At 44.3% G+C, this 14,890-nt stretch overlaps 1 protein-coding gene across 1 annotated transcript in view; it reads right to left on the bottom strand.

Moving 5' to 3' along the window:
* The window catches only part of MAP1A (microtubule associated protein 1A), a 39,385-nt gene that overhangs the window by 4,367 nt on the left and 20,128 nt on the right, over positions 1 to 14,890 (bottom strand). The window contains exons 2-5 of the mRNA XM_013954288.2: positions 14,001 to 14,083; positions 13,152 to 13,292; positions 2,564 to 11,450; positions 6 to 238 (exon numbers count right to left, since the gene is read on the bottom strand). Coding sequence (XP_013809742.2) covers positions 6 to 238; positions 2,564 to 11,300 — 8,970 coding nt within the window. The 5' untranslated portion in view covers positions 11,301 to 11,450; positions 13,152 to 13,292; positions 14,001 to 14,083. The remainder of the gene's footprint in view (positions 1 to 5; positions 239 to 2,563; positions 11,451 to 13,151; positions 13,293 to 14,000; positions 14,084 to 14,890) is intronic.

Below are 14,890 nucleotides of genomic sequence, written 5' to 3'. Positions count from 1 at the left end.
CCTACCTGCAGGTTCTCGCCCCACTGAGACTTCCCTTCCAGGAGCGCATCCAACACTGCACGGCTTGGCTCACCATTGGCTGCATCATTCCCACTCACGACATAATATGACGCTCGAACCCGCTTGAAGAACTCCAGATCTGTGTTCTTTCCACTGCAGTGGTTGGGGATGTATGCCAAGTCCACATAGACAGGTGGACCCATGGGCACAGACAAACCACTCTTAGGACTATTGGAAGCTTTGGAAGAAAGAAAGCAGAGGCTATCAAAAACCTTTCTGGAGAGGACAAACACTCAAATTAGCAGGGAAGAACTTGGAATTCAGAAAGGTTTTTGTTTTTATTTTTTTTTCCCCTGCTACTGCAGAGACCAAGTTAAAAGATTTATCCAGGCTCTGCTACCCAGGGGTAATCTGAGTAGATTTCTGGGGCCTGTGCTGTTACAGCTGTTGGGAGGGAAAGGGAGTTCTGTTCTTTGGGGTGGGACTGGAAGGCTCTAGGCTCGGAAGTCTTTCCTGAAGAACAGAATTAAAATCCCTATTATTAACTTTTGCAGAGTTGCTAACCCAATCAATATTTAGCTAATGAGTCCTATTTTTTTGTTGCTTAATAACGTATGTTTGCCAAAGAAACCGGTTCTAATGGCCTTTATATGCAAGCTTAGGGTTTTACAGTAGTCTTTTTTTTTTTTCTGGACACTCCATCCTATCATTCTGCCATCCCTGTGAACCACTACTGTTCTAACTCTATTACTCTTTCCTAGCAACATCATTACTACTGTTGCATGGCTTTTTGTCATTTGCTGCAGCTTACATTCACACACACACACACACACACACACACACACGACAGTCCCCTCCCTGCCTCCTGCTGTCTGTGGAATCACAGAGGCCTCTGTTCTCTTTTTCCCTCCATGTACTGTCCCTTGGTAGGTCCTTCTATCAGCATAAAGCCATTAACTACCAGCATGGACAACTCATTGTGCTGCCTATCTGCTACACAAAGAAAAGAAAGAAAAAAAAAATCTCTGCCTGTGTCAGCCATTCTTATGGCTGTCTGTCTAGTCCTCAGGCCAAGGTTGATCTGGGCAACACAGACCACTGCTCTGTGCACAAACCCTCCATCCTATATCTTTGCCTCAAAGATACAGCTTCCCTTCAGGCTCACATATCCAGACACTGCATCTTGCCTATCCTTTCTGCACAATGCCGCCAAGATGCTGTGCTGATACCCTGGTGCAGGCACTCTCTTGACTGTACCATGTGTCTCTCTCAGCTAGTCACAAAAGTCTGCTGGCTCAGCCCCTGTTCAGCCCATACGACACTGCAGAGCCTTACCTGGCCCGGCAGTGTGACCACTTCATTGCTCCATCCACTGCTTTCATCTCACTCACCACCACACTGAGCAGATCCTTCATCATCTGTTCAGCCTCTCCTTTGCCTTTGGTGTCAGTGCTATCAGCTGCTCTTACACATTATATTTGCAACATGCACACAGGCTGTCTTCAGGTCACCTTATCTTCAGCTGCTATTGATCAAGAGGAACTCCCTGTTCCCTCTTCTCCTATGCCCTGTCTTTGCCACGCTGCCTGCAATGGGTATCTGCTGAGACCACAGTGCATCAGCAGAGTTTCAGCTTCCTTGGTGCTCCATGGCCCTACCCGCCTGCTGACTTTTGCCTTACACTCAGCACCAGTGTTCTGGAGCAAAGCATTATTATTTCCTCTGTGTCTGTGAAGTGCCTGGCACTGTGGGCACAGCACAGATCTGAGGCTGATGTGGTAATGTATCATCTAATACTAATATCATGCAATAGGATGACACTAGTAGATCACTGGTCTCTGTGTGACCACTTAGAAAGAGACCATGAGCTGTACAGATACTTGAGGCTGACTCCCTCTTTCACACCTTTTTATTTAGGAACAAGAGAAGACCATAGTCTTCAAGGCTGTCAGACTGCCTGTTCAGGTCCTTACAGAAAGAGCTGCAACAAAGACCATTGTCCTGTAGTGTGGTACTCAGTCATGGAGGCTGTTCCTATTCCATCTCCACTTAACATTTCAGAGGAAAGGAAATATCTGACCATGGCAGGCACCTGTTGCTCTAAATAAGAGCATTATCTCTGTCCTGTTCAATGCACTTACCTCACTCACAGGCTGAGAGGTTACCACCACTTCTTAAAACACACACATATATTGTCTCTCAATTCCTGGCATCTCTTCAACAACACCCAACTCTAAATACCTACCACCTCTCCACAGAAGTAGTCCCTGGGTGTCATTGAATCGCAGCCTAGAGATTTCTGCATTCCCAGCACAAACTAAGTCACCAAGGACTCTTTGCAGAAGTGTTTGGCTTCAGCTCTGCAGGGGTTTCTGAAAGGTTTTCTTTTTTCTTTTCTTTTTTTTTCAGTGACATGTATGACAACCTCTCTCCCTTCTCCCTACTTATAACTTTTTATGCCTGACTAGGAAGTCCTATTCACTGTTCTGCTATATTTAACTCAGTGCTTTTTCTCTATGTTGAACCTAAAGCAAAAATGCATGCCTAAGGAACTAGTTCTTACCAGGGTTTGTTTTGATGCCATTAACAAGGCTCTTGCCAGGATTGCTGTGACTACCCCGGGACAACTCATCCTCTGTGTGAGGAGGCTGCACCAGCGTACTACGTGATTTTGGCTTTTCTCCTCCATCTCTTTCTTTTTTGGCAGTGGCAGATTTTGGAGATTTGTCCGATGGCTGTTTCACAGGAGTGGGTGACCGTTTCCCTTTGACATCTAATTTTCGGGCAGGAGAAGATGATTTGGGTTTGTTCAAAGGCTTCCTCACACCTTTGTTCTTTTCCTTCATGTCCTTTTTGGAAATTTTATCAGTTCTGCTCGTGCTTTGCTCATTTGCCAACATTTCAGGGTCTACCATGCAGACATCAGGGTGAGGAGGATGGGGATGGGGATCTACCATTGGAACAGGTTGAGGATCATGGCTGGACCTTGTACTGGCATGATGAGCATTCCCAACAGCTTTGTCCACCGGAAGGAAATCGGCATCTTCATCCGAGTCCATGTTGGCATCTGCTGTGATGGATGGACATTCTTCTGTCTCAGGTGGGACATCAGAGTCTGACTGGGAGGTTCCAGAATCACTCACTGATGTTGGAGGGGTTTCTTCCACTGTCGCACTTTGCACAGGGCTACTACCAGTGTGGAGTGGTCTCCCTTGCACTGAAGGATGACCTTCCTCTTGTGAGAGATCACTGTCTTCAGAGAGCTCATGAGGACTAGGGTTGATGAATGAAGGAGAGAGCTCTCCCTTCCTGTGCCTGTATTCACATGAGGAAAATTTCTGTCCATAGTCAGAACTGCCTCCTAAATATGGCTCCATCTCATGGGAAGCATCTCCATGGTCTTCTGTTCTTCCACCCCTCTGCACATCTGGGAAAAAGGGCTGGAAACTGTGTTCAGAAGACATCAGAGAGGAAGGACGGCTCTGCCTCTCTGTTTCCTCTTTGCCTGTGCATGGAGAAAAACTGCTGTCAGAATCAGGATATGTTTTTTCATCTTTTGCCTCTGCTGCATGGCGTTTGCTTTGGAAAGCTTGCAGACTTGTGCTCACCTCTGTTGGACCATTGGCTGCGGTTTCATCTTCATGCTGATGAGGCGAAAATGTTGTCAACATGTCAGGGAGAGATGTCAATGTCATCAGCTGTTCTGTAAATGATGACTTCTGCTCTGGACTGGTTGCACAGGCTTGCTGTTGTTTCTCTGCAGAGAATGGTGTGGGCAGTGAACTCTGGCTCTCATTTCTGCATGGCAGAGTGCTGTCATCCATTCCACAAGTGAATGCAGAGCCATGTTCTTCAGCAAACACAAAGTCTTTGGTTTCAGCTGAATGTGTTTTCACAGTCTTATCTGGAATCTGTGGAGACACATCCCAAAGACTCCTGGTACCTGGTTCTGCTCCTGCACCTGTGTATGTGGAAAGCATGTGGGAGTAGAAACTTTCTGCTGTGTTTGGTATCACAGGAGTGGTAGCTTCAGATGAAGGTTCCTCTGACAGGCTGGAAGAGTCATCTTTCAGCTGCTGTTGGGGCACAGACTCTCTTTCCATAGCTTTAGAGAACAGTTTATCTTCTTCATATGGACTCAGTGGTGACAATTTAGTAAAAGATGAGTCGAGACTGCCAGTTTTCTCAGAAACCTCTAAGTACTCATCTTTCTTCCCCCTGTCTGACAGCAAAGCACAAGGAACCTTTAAAGTAAGAGATACATCCCCTAAATGGCTTGGTAAGGATTGTTCATGTCTGAACACACTAGATGTTTCACTCTTTCCTAGCAGAGAGCATTCAAATCCAGAAGAGATATCCATCACTCTTCCCTCTGCTGTTGGACCTTTTCTGTATTCCTCGTTCTGTTTTTCAGAAGCAGATTTCAAGTATATGGCTTTCTCATAGCACTCGGAGACCATCTCTGTACTTGGATAATCTGTTACACAGAACTGTGATTCCTCTGTGGATTTTTCAGTGTCCTCTCTCTTTTGCAAAGAATCTTGGCTTAAGTGGTACATTTCTGAAGCCTGCTTATCTGTGCCTATGTCTGGCAGGTCACTGTAACCAGCAACATATGTCCCCACAACTGTGGCTGATGAAGTTTTCCTAATTCCATATTCCTCTTTCCATCCTGGATCAGAAGGTGAAGAAGCAGTAGAAGTGGGTGAAATGGACTCTTGATGCTTGCTTTGGGGAGGTGGTTCTGACACTTGAAACTTCTCCATTACTGAGACGTGTGCATAGACAGTGCCTGCAGCTTGGACAGGGCCAGGCAGTTTAGAGTCCTTTTCAGATTTCTCCTTAGCACCTTTTTCTAATTCTGAATCACTCGTGCTTTCTTCACCTTGCCCTGCTTTCTCATAGTGTATTGCTTTGGGCTTTGGGCTTTGGGTTTTCAGGGATAGAGATCTCTGCTCCTGGCTAGACAAAATGATGTTCTCATCTGGACAAGGAGTGTCAATATAGGCAGCTGATTTTTCTTGATGAAATGGGTCAATCATGTCTGTAGGAGAGGCAAATGCTGTGCTTGCAGATGATGGGTGCGGAGAAGAGCCCAGTTCTTCTGGCAAAGCAGAAGACACCTTCAGTTTTTCTTGAATTCTGGGTGTCCTAGGCTTATCTATTTCAGGCAAGGGCGAGTATCTTTCATGGATGTCTGCATACTCAAAGGATGAACCTGATTTATCTTTAGGGGATGCTGGAGATGACAGCTCCTTTTCGGCTGAGGTATAAAGACAGGACTCTTCTTCCTTAGCAGAGACATGATAAAATCGATCTTTTTGAGAGACCAGTTCTGTTGTTGTTGGCAACATGTCAGTTTGACCTGGGCTATCTGCACCCTTGGATGTGAAGGGGGAGAGTCCAGCTCCAGACACAATTATTTTCTCATAGATGTCAGCATACTGGAAACTTCTTTCATCAGGGTAGGGAGTTGGTTCTCTTTCTTCTTGCTCTGGTCTTGTGTAACTGTCATCACCCCTGGGTCTGCAGACCTCTTCATCATAGGACTGAGGTTCAGAAGGGCTCCTGGAATAGGATTCTGGAGGATATGCTGCTTGGCTGGCGGAACCGACAGTCTCAGCACGACCCATAGCAGCACTGCTTTTCTGAGGAGAATCTTGTCTTAGAGGGGAGTGTGCACTCTGACTTGACCCTGCAGCACTTTCTTCTGGGGAAGCTGCTACATATTCATATTCTGCTGGTCTTGCAGAGTGCAACAGAGCAGATGCTGCTGTCTGCTCTTTGCTTTTTCCAGACTCATGAGGAGCCTTGGTGGATTTACAGTCATCTTCTTGCTGTCTATCTAGCTTGTATGTAGAGTTTATTTCCTGATACGGACCACTGGCATCTGATTTCTTCTCTGTATCCTTCTTTGGGACTTCCTCCTGTAAAGGTGTCTTGCATTGATTTATCTTGTAAGGCCTCTCTGGTTCTGGTTTTGTGTCAGTCTCCTTTTCCAGAGCGCTAGCCAATATAGACAGGGAAGATGCTGTCAGTGCTTGGTCTAGTGACTTCGCATAGATACCTAAGACAGCTTTCTCATCATCACCTAAGTAGGAGTAATCTTGTTTAGATGTCAATAACAATTCTTCCCTTTCTTTGTCTCCAGCTAATGCTTTGGCCTGGTGTTCCTCCCCAGAGATATGCTGAGAAGACAGAGGTGGACTCTCCACTTGTGTTTTTCCTGGGAAAGTGATGTCAGCAGGAACTATTTCCACTTTATTTGTTTCTGCTGTAGGTTTGGCACCCTTCGGTGTGTCTTCTTTGTAGTCACATGATTCCATTTTGAAATGTTCTGCTTCTGCTTTCAGCAGCACAGGTTTGTCTTCAGCATGTCGAAGATCTTCCTCCTCCTCACTGGTGAACAGCCCTGTTCTTCCAGTGTCTCTTCCTTCCTGAAGATACCCATATGCAGAGCCCCAAGCTTCACTTTCTACTCTTCCCCAGGTGTGACTGCCAGGCGCTGCAGGAGACAAGATCTCCTCTCCCATTTTAGGAAGGGATTTCATTTCATATTCTGCTACCTCATCCAAGAATGTGCTCTCTCTCTCCTTATTGTACCTCTGTCGGCCTCCCTGAACAGGGATCTCCTCCACCTCCTTTGGGAACCACACTTTCTTCTCATAACTCAAGTCTTTCACATAAAAATCTTCCATTTCTGGAGATTTTTCTTCTTTAGCTTCCTTGAACCTGTAAGATTTTACATCTTCAGTAGAAATGCATGAAGATGTTTTATCTTGAATTGGGCTAGATTCTGTAAAGTGTAAGCCCTTTACATCTTGAGATATTTCCTGAGAGAGCAATCCTGCAGTTTTTCCCTTAGATGGGCCCTTTTCTGTTAAAGAAAACAAACTTCTATCATCTGGAGACATTTCTTCAATTGAAGTACCTCTGGGTGATATGTCTTTAAGTGAGCTACTTTCTGGGCAAGGAATAGATTTTGACATTTCTTTAATGAGTTCTTCGGCAGAAAATTTCAGGGATTTTTCACATGTAGCTGGACTCTGCTCTGTGAAAAGTATGGACTTGGTAGCTCCTGAAGGGAATTTGTCAGTAAAGTCAGACATAGTTTTTTCTTTAGCAGATACCTCTTCTGTGAAACTAAGAGATTTGATGTCTTCTGGAGAAATCCCTTTAACAAAAATGTCTGAAGAGATTTCCTTGCTGGGACTCTCCTCAGTAAGAGAAATGGATTTGGTATCTTCTGGAGAAATGTCTTTAATGGAAACATGAGAAGATTTTTCTTCTGAGGTGTCTGAAGTGAAACAGAGCAGTTTTCCTTCTTCAGTAGCTATTTCCTTAATAGAAATATCTGGCGATTTTTCTTTACCAAGACTTTCTTCTGTAAAAGAAAGTGATTTGGTGTCATCTGGGGAAATTTGTGAAGATTTGTCACTTTCAGATTTGCTTTGGTTTGTGAACTGTGGAGTATCCATGTTTCCTAGAGACATTTCTGTAGTAGAGACTGGTTCAACGGACAAATGTTTTGAAAATCCCATCAAACCTTCCATTATGGTTTTAGTTCCTAGCTCTTTTTCTGTTGCTGAAAACACATCTGTGCTAGGATGAGGCAGTGTGGAAAGCTCCTCCTCCTCCCCTATCACTACTGTGTCCTGTTTGTGGTAGGAGAGCCAGGGCAGCTCCTCCTTTCCTAGGGGTGCTTCCTGCACCTCCTCCCCAGGAGATACTGGAATGTCACTGCCCAAGCCCAGCTTGTGCTGTGCAGGGCCAGGCACTTCCTTTTCATGTCTATATTTAGCTGCAGACACCTCATCTGCTCTGAGAGGTTCAGTTTCACTCTTGACCCCTTTTGCCGCAACAGTTTGTCCTTCCAATTTCTTGGCAGCAGCATCTGTTTGTTTTTCAAATAGCTCTGAATCTACCGTTTCTAGCTTTTCCTCCACTGGAGACTGGTGGAAAGGTGTATGTCCTGCACTAGTGGGGCCAGACTGGGTGGGAGAGGCCATTTTGACTGTACTATCATCAGGACTCATGCATCGTTCTTCAGCCTCTACAGAGACAGAGTCAACCTGGGAAAATGATGTTTCTTCAGTGGATAATGGCAGACCAGAAGTCTGCATCACTTCTGTGGGTGCATTGGTTAAAACACTGTCAGGATGTCCTTGGTGAGCAAACAGTGGGGCACTGTAATGACCTTTGAGTTTCTCAGGCATTTCAATATTTGGAGTCCCATCTTCTTCTTCTTCTTCCTCTTCTTCTTCTGCCTCTTCATGAAAATCCTTTTTTTGAGCTTCTGGTTTTCTCTCTCCTTCTGCCAGTGCATGGAAATCTTCAGGAGGTGGAGATTTAAAGCATTTGTCTTCCTCCAAGGAAGATGTGGGAGAGATTGTGCCAGCAGAGGGAACATAGTCCAGACCTTGGGTTGCTTCAGTCCGTGATGAGGGAATGCTGTTTACTGTGTCTAGAAGTAAAGAGCTTTTGCCAGTCTCTTCGGTTTGTGGGGCTGTTATAGATGCAACAGATTGATCTTCTGCTACTGAAGTTGCAAAAGATGAAAGCTTATCACATTCTGTAATGGAGGTAGCAGAGGATATATGTTCTTCCTCAGCTAGAGGTGCTGCCACAATGTTTGTAGGATATGCTAGGATTTCAGACTCCTGGCCAGTATAGCCCTTGGCTGCAAGGTCAGAAGCAGGCATGGCCTGTATTCCATGTATTGCTTCAAAAGAGCCTGGGTGGTCAGGAACAGAAATGTCATATGCATTGACATCATACTTCAAGTGTGGGATCCTCTCTTCCTGTTCATCATGTATTTCTTCATCAGAAATGGTCTGCTCTGTTTCTGAGTAGCCTGGGATAGTTTCATCTTGGATGTATGAAACATGTTCTGCTGTGGCTCCTGGTGGGACTGGCAGACTGCTCAGATATGACTCTTCTTTTGTTACCTCCTTTGCTAGTGATTTGTTTTTCTCACCCACTTCACTAAATTCTTTTTCTGTTTCTTTAGTGGTAAATATTTTGTCCTCCCTCTCATCCTGATTCAGCTCATAGAAATCTTTATTTTTTTCTATTTTCTCCTCTGCCTTCATGTACTGTTCTTCCTTTTCTTCCAGCTCTGCCTTTTCTATCACATCCTCTCGCTTTTCCTTCTCACCCTCCTCTTGTACTTCTGCCCCCTCAATATACTTTTCACAAGTCTTTGTTTCTGCTTCCCTCTGTTTTGTGTCCAAACAGATTTTCGCCTCTTCCTCCTTTTCGTCCTCTCTGAACACTGTTGACTGAACAACTTTTGCCATGAGGTCTGTGTGTGATGGTACCTGCTGTCTGTCTGGCAACAGCTGAACTTCCTTGTCCTGCTCAGCTTTTCCCTTGCAGTATCTCATCTCAAGAGTTTTGTCCATTGCTGTTCTTTCATCCTCTATTTTTTCAACTTGACCTGCTCTCAGTTCTAGCTGGTGAACTGCCTTTTCCTCTGCTGGTGATTCTTTTTCCATATCAGTAGTAGTTATTCCCTCATCAGAAATGCTCATTTTCAAAATCAGATCTGCTTCAAGGTGACTCTGAACAATCATGTCAGGGGACACTTTTATTTCTGCCTCAGGTCCTCTCATAACCATACCACTAACTTCAATATCAGACTTTTCTTGAGTCACCTGCAGGTCCCCTTTCTCTTCATGCTTCAATTCCTCGAAGTCCTTAGTAAGGTCTTCTGGTGAAGACAGGACTAACCTCTGTTCAGCCACAAAAGTCACTCCTGGCTCCATCTGTACAGGTGTCTTCTGCATTGGTGATGTCTTCAGCTCAGTAGGTACTTCCTTTTCAGGTTTGACTTTGATCTTCTCAGTTTTGATTCGGCCTGGAACTTTTGCCTTGTATAATGTTTTTCTTACTTCTGGGGTAAATGGTTTTAAGTCTGGTTTAGACATTTTTTTTGGCTCTGGTTTAGTTTCTTTCTTTTTGTCTTCTTTCTTTGAATCTTTTTTTTCCTCTTTCTTTCCATCATCTTTTTTTAAGTCCTTTTTCTCCTTCTTAATCTCTTTCTTTTCTTTGTCTTTCTTCTCCTCCAGTTTAGAAACTTTCTCTTTGAGATGCTTTTTGCCAGTCTTGTCTTTTGTTAGTTTTCTTTTCTCAGCTTTGAGAGAATCACTTGATTCTGTCTTTATCTTTTCAGGTTTTACAGGTTTCTCAAGAATTTTCTCAGCCTGGTCTTTAACCTTTTTCTCAGTTTTAGCATCCTTTATGACCTCTGGTTTTACCTCCTTAATCCCCTCCTCAACTGCCTCTTCTTTCTTAGCCTGCTTTGTCACAGATGGCTTAGGGGAAGATTTAAGACTCTCTTTACTGTCAGTTCTTTGTTTAATTTTGGTCTGCTTCAGCACAGGTGGAGGCATTCCAGAGGAGATATCTTTCTGAGTAGCCACTGGGTACCTCAGAAAATCCAGGTGCTTGAGTTTCTCAAGACCCTCCAGTATCTTATTTTGAGGAGCATTTCCAGGAAACAAAACCCTTACAATTTTCTCTGTTGGGCTAGCTGGCAGCCACACCACTAGGGCTGTGATGGATGTGAGATAGGGAACAGAAATTTCACCTTCTTTCCCACTTGCGAGAATTATGCCAGTCTTTGCTTTACTATTACCAGCCCATTTCTGCATTAGAAACTGCATTTCCTTACTGTCCTTGACAGGATTCAATATATACATATCCAGCTTACCCACTCCCATTTTGTGGAAAAGTGTGATAGGTTCAATGGTATTGCTCACCACTCTGTACAGAGGCTCTGATTTAATGCCAAGTCTGTTGAGATACTGCAGTGTCAGACAAGCTTCTTCGATGCTCCGCTTTACTTTCATGGATGATTCAGGCATTTTCAGTTTTTCAGGAACATTAAAAAAAACCACACCCAGCTCAGGAGAAATGAGGTTCTTCATCCAGTCACTGTAGTTGGTGGAGCCCTGGGATTGTTCCTCCTCTTGCTCAGCAACTTTCCTTTGCAACAGCCCATTGATACCAGGTAGGTTGTCTGCACCGATGTGGGTCAGGAGAATAGAATCAATCCTATCCAGGTGCCTCACCAGCTTCCAGAAACAAGATTTCCTGTCAGAGCCCCCATCCACTAGGATGTTAAACCCATTGACAGCAAAGAGAGCAGAGTCACCTCTTCCACCAGGAAATATGTAGCAGCAGGGTTTAGAAAGCTTCAGAAAACCCCCTGAGGTGGGCGGCTCTAGGAGATCAAATGGCGATGGCACATCAACTGTCTCAGAGACATATTCTGCAAACTCAGACACCCCATCCATTTCTGGCAGGACTGGGTCAGGATTCAGTTTCAGATTAATAATTTCCTGAAATTGAGGATGCCCAAGGTTGCTCCAGTCTCCTTCTCCCAAACACGACACGGTAAGGGAGGCCTTGGTATCTGAATCAGTGTTGCTAAGAATCTGGGTGACCTATTGAGACAGGTACAAAGAAATCAAGGTCAAACAGTGCTCTGAGACCAATGCAGCTCTTTTTAAAAAGACAGGTGAAATATTCAAAAAGCCCATTGCAAGTAGATGCATGGGACCGTGTTCTGCTCTCTTTTGAAATGCTTAATGCTGATGGGCTGTTATGTTTCTTGACTATTGGGAATGCAGTGTGACAAGGCCTCAAGAAAGAAAACAAAAGCAGAAGCCATCTTGTCCTCTTTCCTTTAATCTGGGATATCAGTCCCTAGCTTGGGCACAAAAGGAGCTGTTTCTTCTTGATCTATGAATTCTAAGCCCGAGAAACCCTTTTCAATGCTAAGCATCGTTGCCTAAACTTATCTGACTGATGACCCTCACTTATTGCCCAGCAAACACTCATATGGCACTTGGTGCAGTTTTAGTGCCATGGAACTTTCTCTTCTGTTCAGATTCATTTTCTTTCCTGGACCTACTTTAAAAAGTCAGGATCCCATCTCTGATATATATTGGGTTGGAGATATGCTGCATACTTTAAAAATAGAGCTAGGGTTGATATGATTTCCAAGGTTCCTTAGAGCTACTCAGAACATTTCCTGAGCAAAGGAGAATTACACCTCGAACTTCTTAAAGTATCTGGAATGAGGCAGGTACATTCCTTTGCACTGTGTTCTCGTAGGCAGCCCTTAATTGACTAATGTCCAAATAAATGGGTACCAGCAACAAATGGGAACAATCAGCCTATATTAGCAAATACAGAGAAAAATAAATAAAGACTTTCAAATTTCCTGATGCAACTACAGCAATAATGTTAGTAATGGCCAAACTAATCACACAGCCATTCCTGCAGCAACTATACATTCAAATCCAGTGCAGGTATTCTAAACATCTGTGCATAATGATCAGTGGAAGTGGGCTTGTCAAAAACTGAAGTAGCATATCTGTGTTGGCAATGAGCCTCAATAGTAAGAGAGCTTAGAGCCTCTGAGGAAAGCTGTAATACAGCTAGCTAAGATAATTAGTACTGGAGCAGAGGTCCAGAGGTGTTGTCCTATGAGGTTTTCAAGAACCCACTGGACAAAGCCCTGAGCTACCTTGCCTACCTTGCAGGAGGTTGGACTAGAGACCTCTCGAGGTTCCTTCCAACCTGAATGATTCTGTGATTCTATGATTAAATAACTACAACATTTCATCCCTTTGTCATCTTTATGCAATGAATCCAAAACTTTCTCTCTAGCTTTCTCTGTATATAGCTATACAGACAGCTAATAAACACTCTGAACCTTGTGAACTTTTGTGCTCAGTGAGCAGACTGTGAAATGAAGAGAAATACCCACGTTTACCAGGGTGATGATGGCTTCTGTTGACTGTTGTTTGCTTGCAGCCCACAGACATTTTAAGAGACCTGCTCTAAGAAATTCCGAGTCTCTACACACTGCAGAGCAGATCTGAAAGGATGTTTCAAGCTGAGCACTTAAAAGTGGAATCACCCATGCCTGCCATCTTGGAAAACTTAAGCCAGGGAGTTAAAGCAAGATACAAAAGGCTGTAGCATGAGTTATTTATAGTGTGTGTGATTGTTTTGCTGGATTTCAAGCCCACTCCCCAGGGATCCACCACCTGAAGGAGCAGCACAGGTTACACTGCAGGCTCTATCACACATTCAGGGAACAGGAGGGGACATCCTGGATTGCTGCTCACACTCACCTCTGGATCTGAAAGTATCTCAGCAAATTTCTGGTAAGTGAAGGTCCCCGTCTGCAGGATCAAGTCTCCTTCCTGGTCTGAGCTCTGACCACAGAAGATCAGTAGTTTGTGGGCTGATGAATCACACAGCAGTGACCGGACCTGTTATGATGACATAGAATGTTGTCACCAGTTTGATTTGAAGTCAAAAAGTTATCTGTATTCCTCACCAGTGCTCAGAAGCATAACTACATGGACAATAAGAACTATTCCAGGCAATATGTGCTCACTATTCACAAATAGCCAAAACATAAGTTCTCTACGTATAGGAGAGTACATTACTGAAAAGGGAAGACACTGCTACTGCCTGCCTGACACAGCTCCATGTCACATCCTCCTCATTCACATTGAGAAAGCAGGTCAATGCTAAGAGAAAATTTTCAGCATTATTACACTATGTCAGAGGTTTGCACATTTAGATGCTCACCTAGCTTGAATGCTTGAGGTTCAGAAGCCCTCCATCCTGCTTGCTAGGAAGCTCTACGAGCTCCTGAGAAATCCTTAAAATTAAATAGGTCTAAGATACCAACCGTTCCAGGAAGCAGCTGATTCCCAAAGGGTTGGCATACAAGGAACCACAAACTCTCATGCGTATTTCTTTGGCTAGCAGAAAAGTCTGCCGCAGAGCACTGGTGACAGCATATATCTTCCTGGCAAGACCAGAATATCTGCCAGCTTCACCACATACTGCAGCAGACTGGCAGCGTGGTCAAACTCCAGAAGGTGGGAAGTGTGATGACCATGACCCTCCATGTCAAACATAGGCAGAAGAGCTGATGTGGAGAAAACCCATTGGCATCTGGCCCTTACCTCAGACACAATGCTGTCCACATTGGGATTTACCAGGATCACTGTCTCCAGAGTATCACTCCGGTGATGGAGGGTTCTTTGGCCTGGGGAGAGGCAAGAGATTAGACGAGCAGGAAGAAGTTGCTAAGAAAGTATCCACCAGTATTTTAGCTTCAAAAATTCTACTTCTGCACTGCTTTGGTTGCAAGACTTCAGCTTACATTCAAACCCCAGTTTAATACCTGGGTCTCACAGACCAAAGCAGACCCTTTCCAGTAACAAGGAAAAAATCCTAGATCTAGATCAGCATAATCTGCAACTCAGCTCCAACATGTTTTGAAGTCAACAGCGCCAGGCATGTCAAGCTGTTTGCTTGTGCCAAGCAGCTGTGCTCCAAACAACTGGCACAGACAGATCATACCCTTCAGAGAGAAGTATCTTGCTTCATTGCAGCTTCCAGGGAAAGGTATCTCTGGATGTTGTCCATGCCTCAGCTACCGTAGGGCTTCATGAGCCAGCTGATGGGTGCTGACTCACTCTTCACTAGGGTGGTGCAGCACTGATAATAAATCTCTTGTCATTCTTAATAAGTTTTTTCTTCTAATAAGCTTTTCATTTTATCCAGACCCACACTCTTAGAAGTGACCTGCTACTATAGGAACCATCTAGATGCTAAGAATGCTTGTTTTCCTGTCTTCCTCCTGTGATAGTCACAAACAGGAATCCAAACAGGAGTCTGCTCTGTATCTATGCAGAAAGGGAAGAGCCAAAGAACAAGCAAGAGCCTGTCAGTGCAAACAAGCATTTTGTATGCTCACCTTGGCATGAATATTACATGGCGACCTGGCAAAATACTGATATAATACCTGAATCCTATTCTGTTATTAGAAAGAACAGTGGTGAGGGCCTGC

The sequence above is a fragment of the Apteryx mantelli genome, chromosome 15, assembly GCF_036417845.1.
Source record: "Apteryx mantelli isolate bAptMan1 chromosome 15, bAptMan1.hap1, whole genome shotgun sequence".
NCBI classification, from domain to species: Eukaryota; Metazoa; Chordata; class Aves; order Apterygiformes; family Apterygidae; genus Apteryx; species Apteryx mantelli.
The sequence above is the reverse complement of the archived record's forward strand: the minus strand, read 5'-3'. Positions and strand labels throughout refer to the sequence as shown.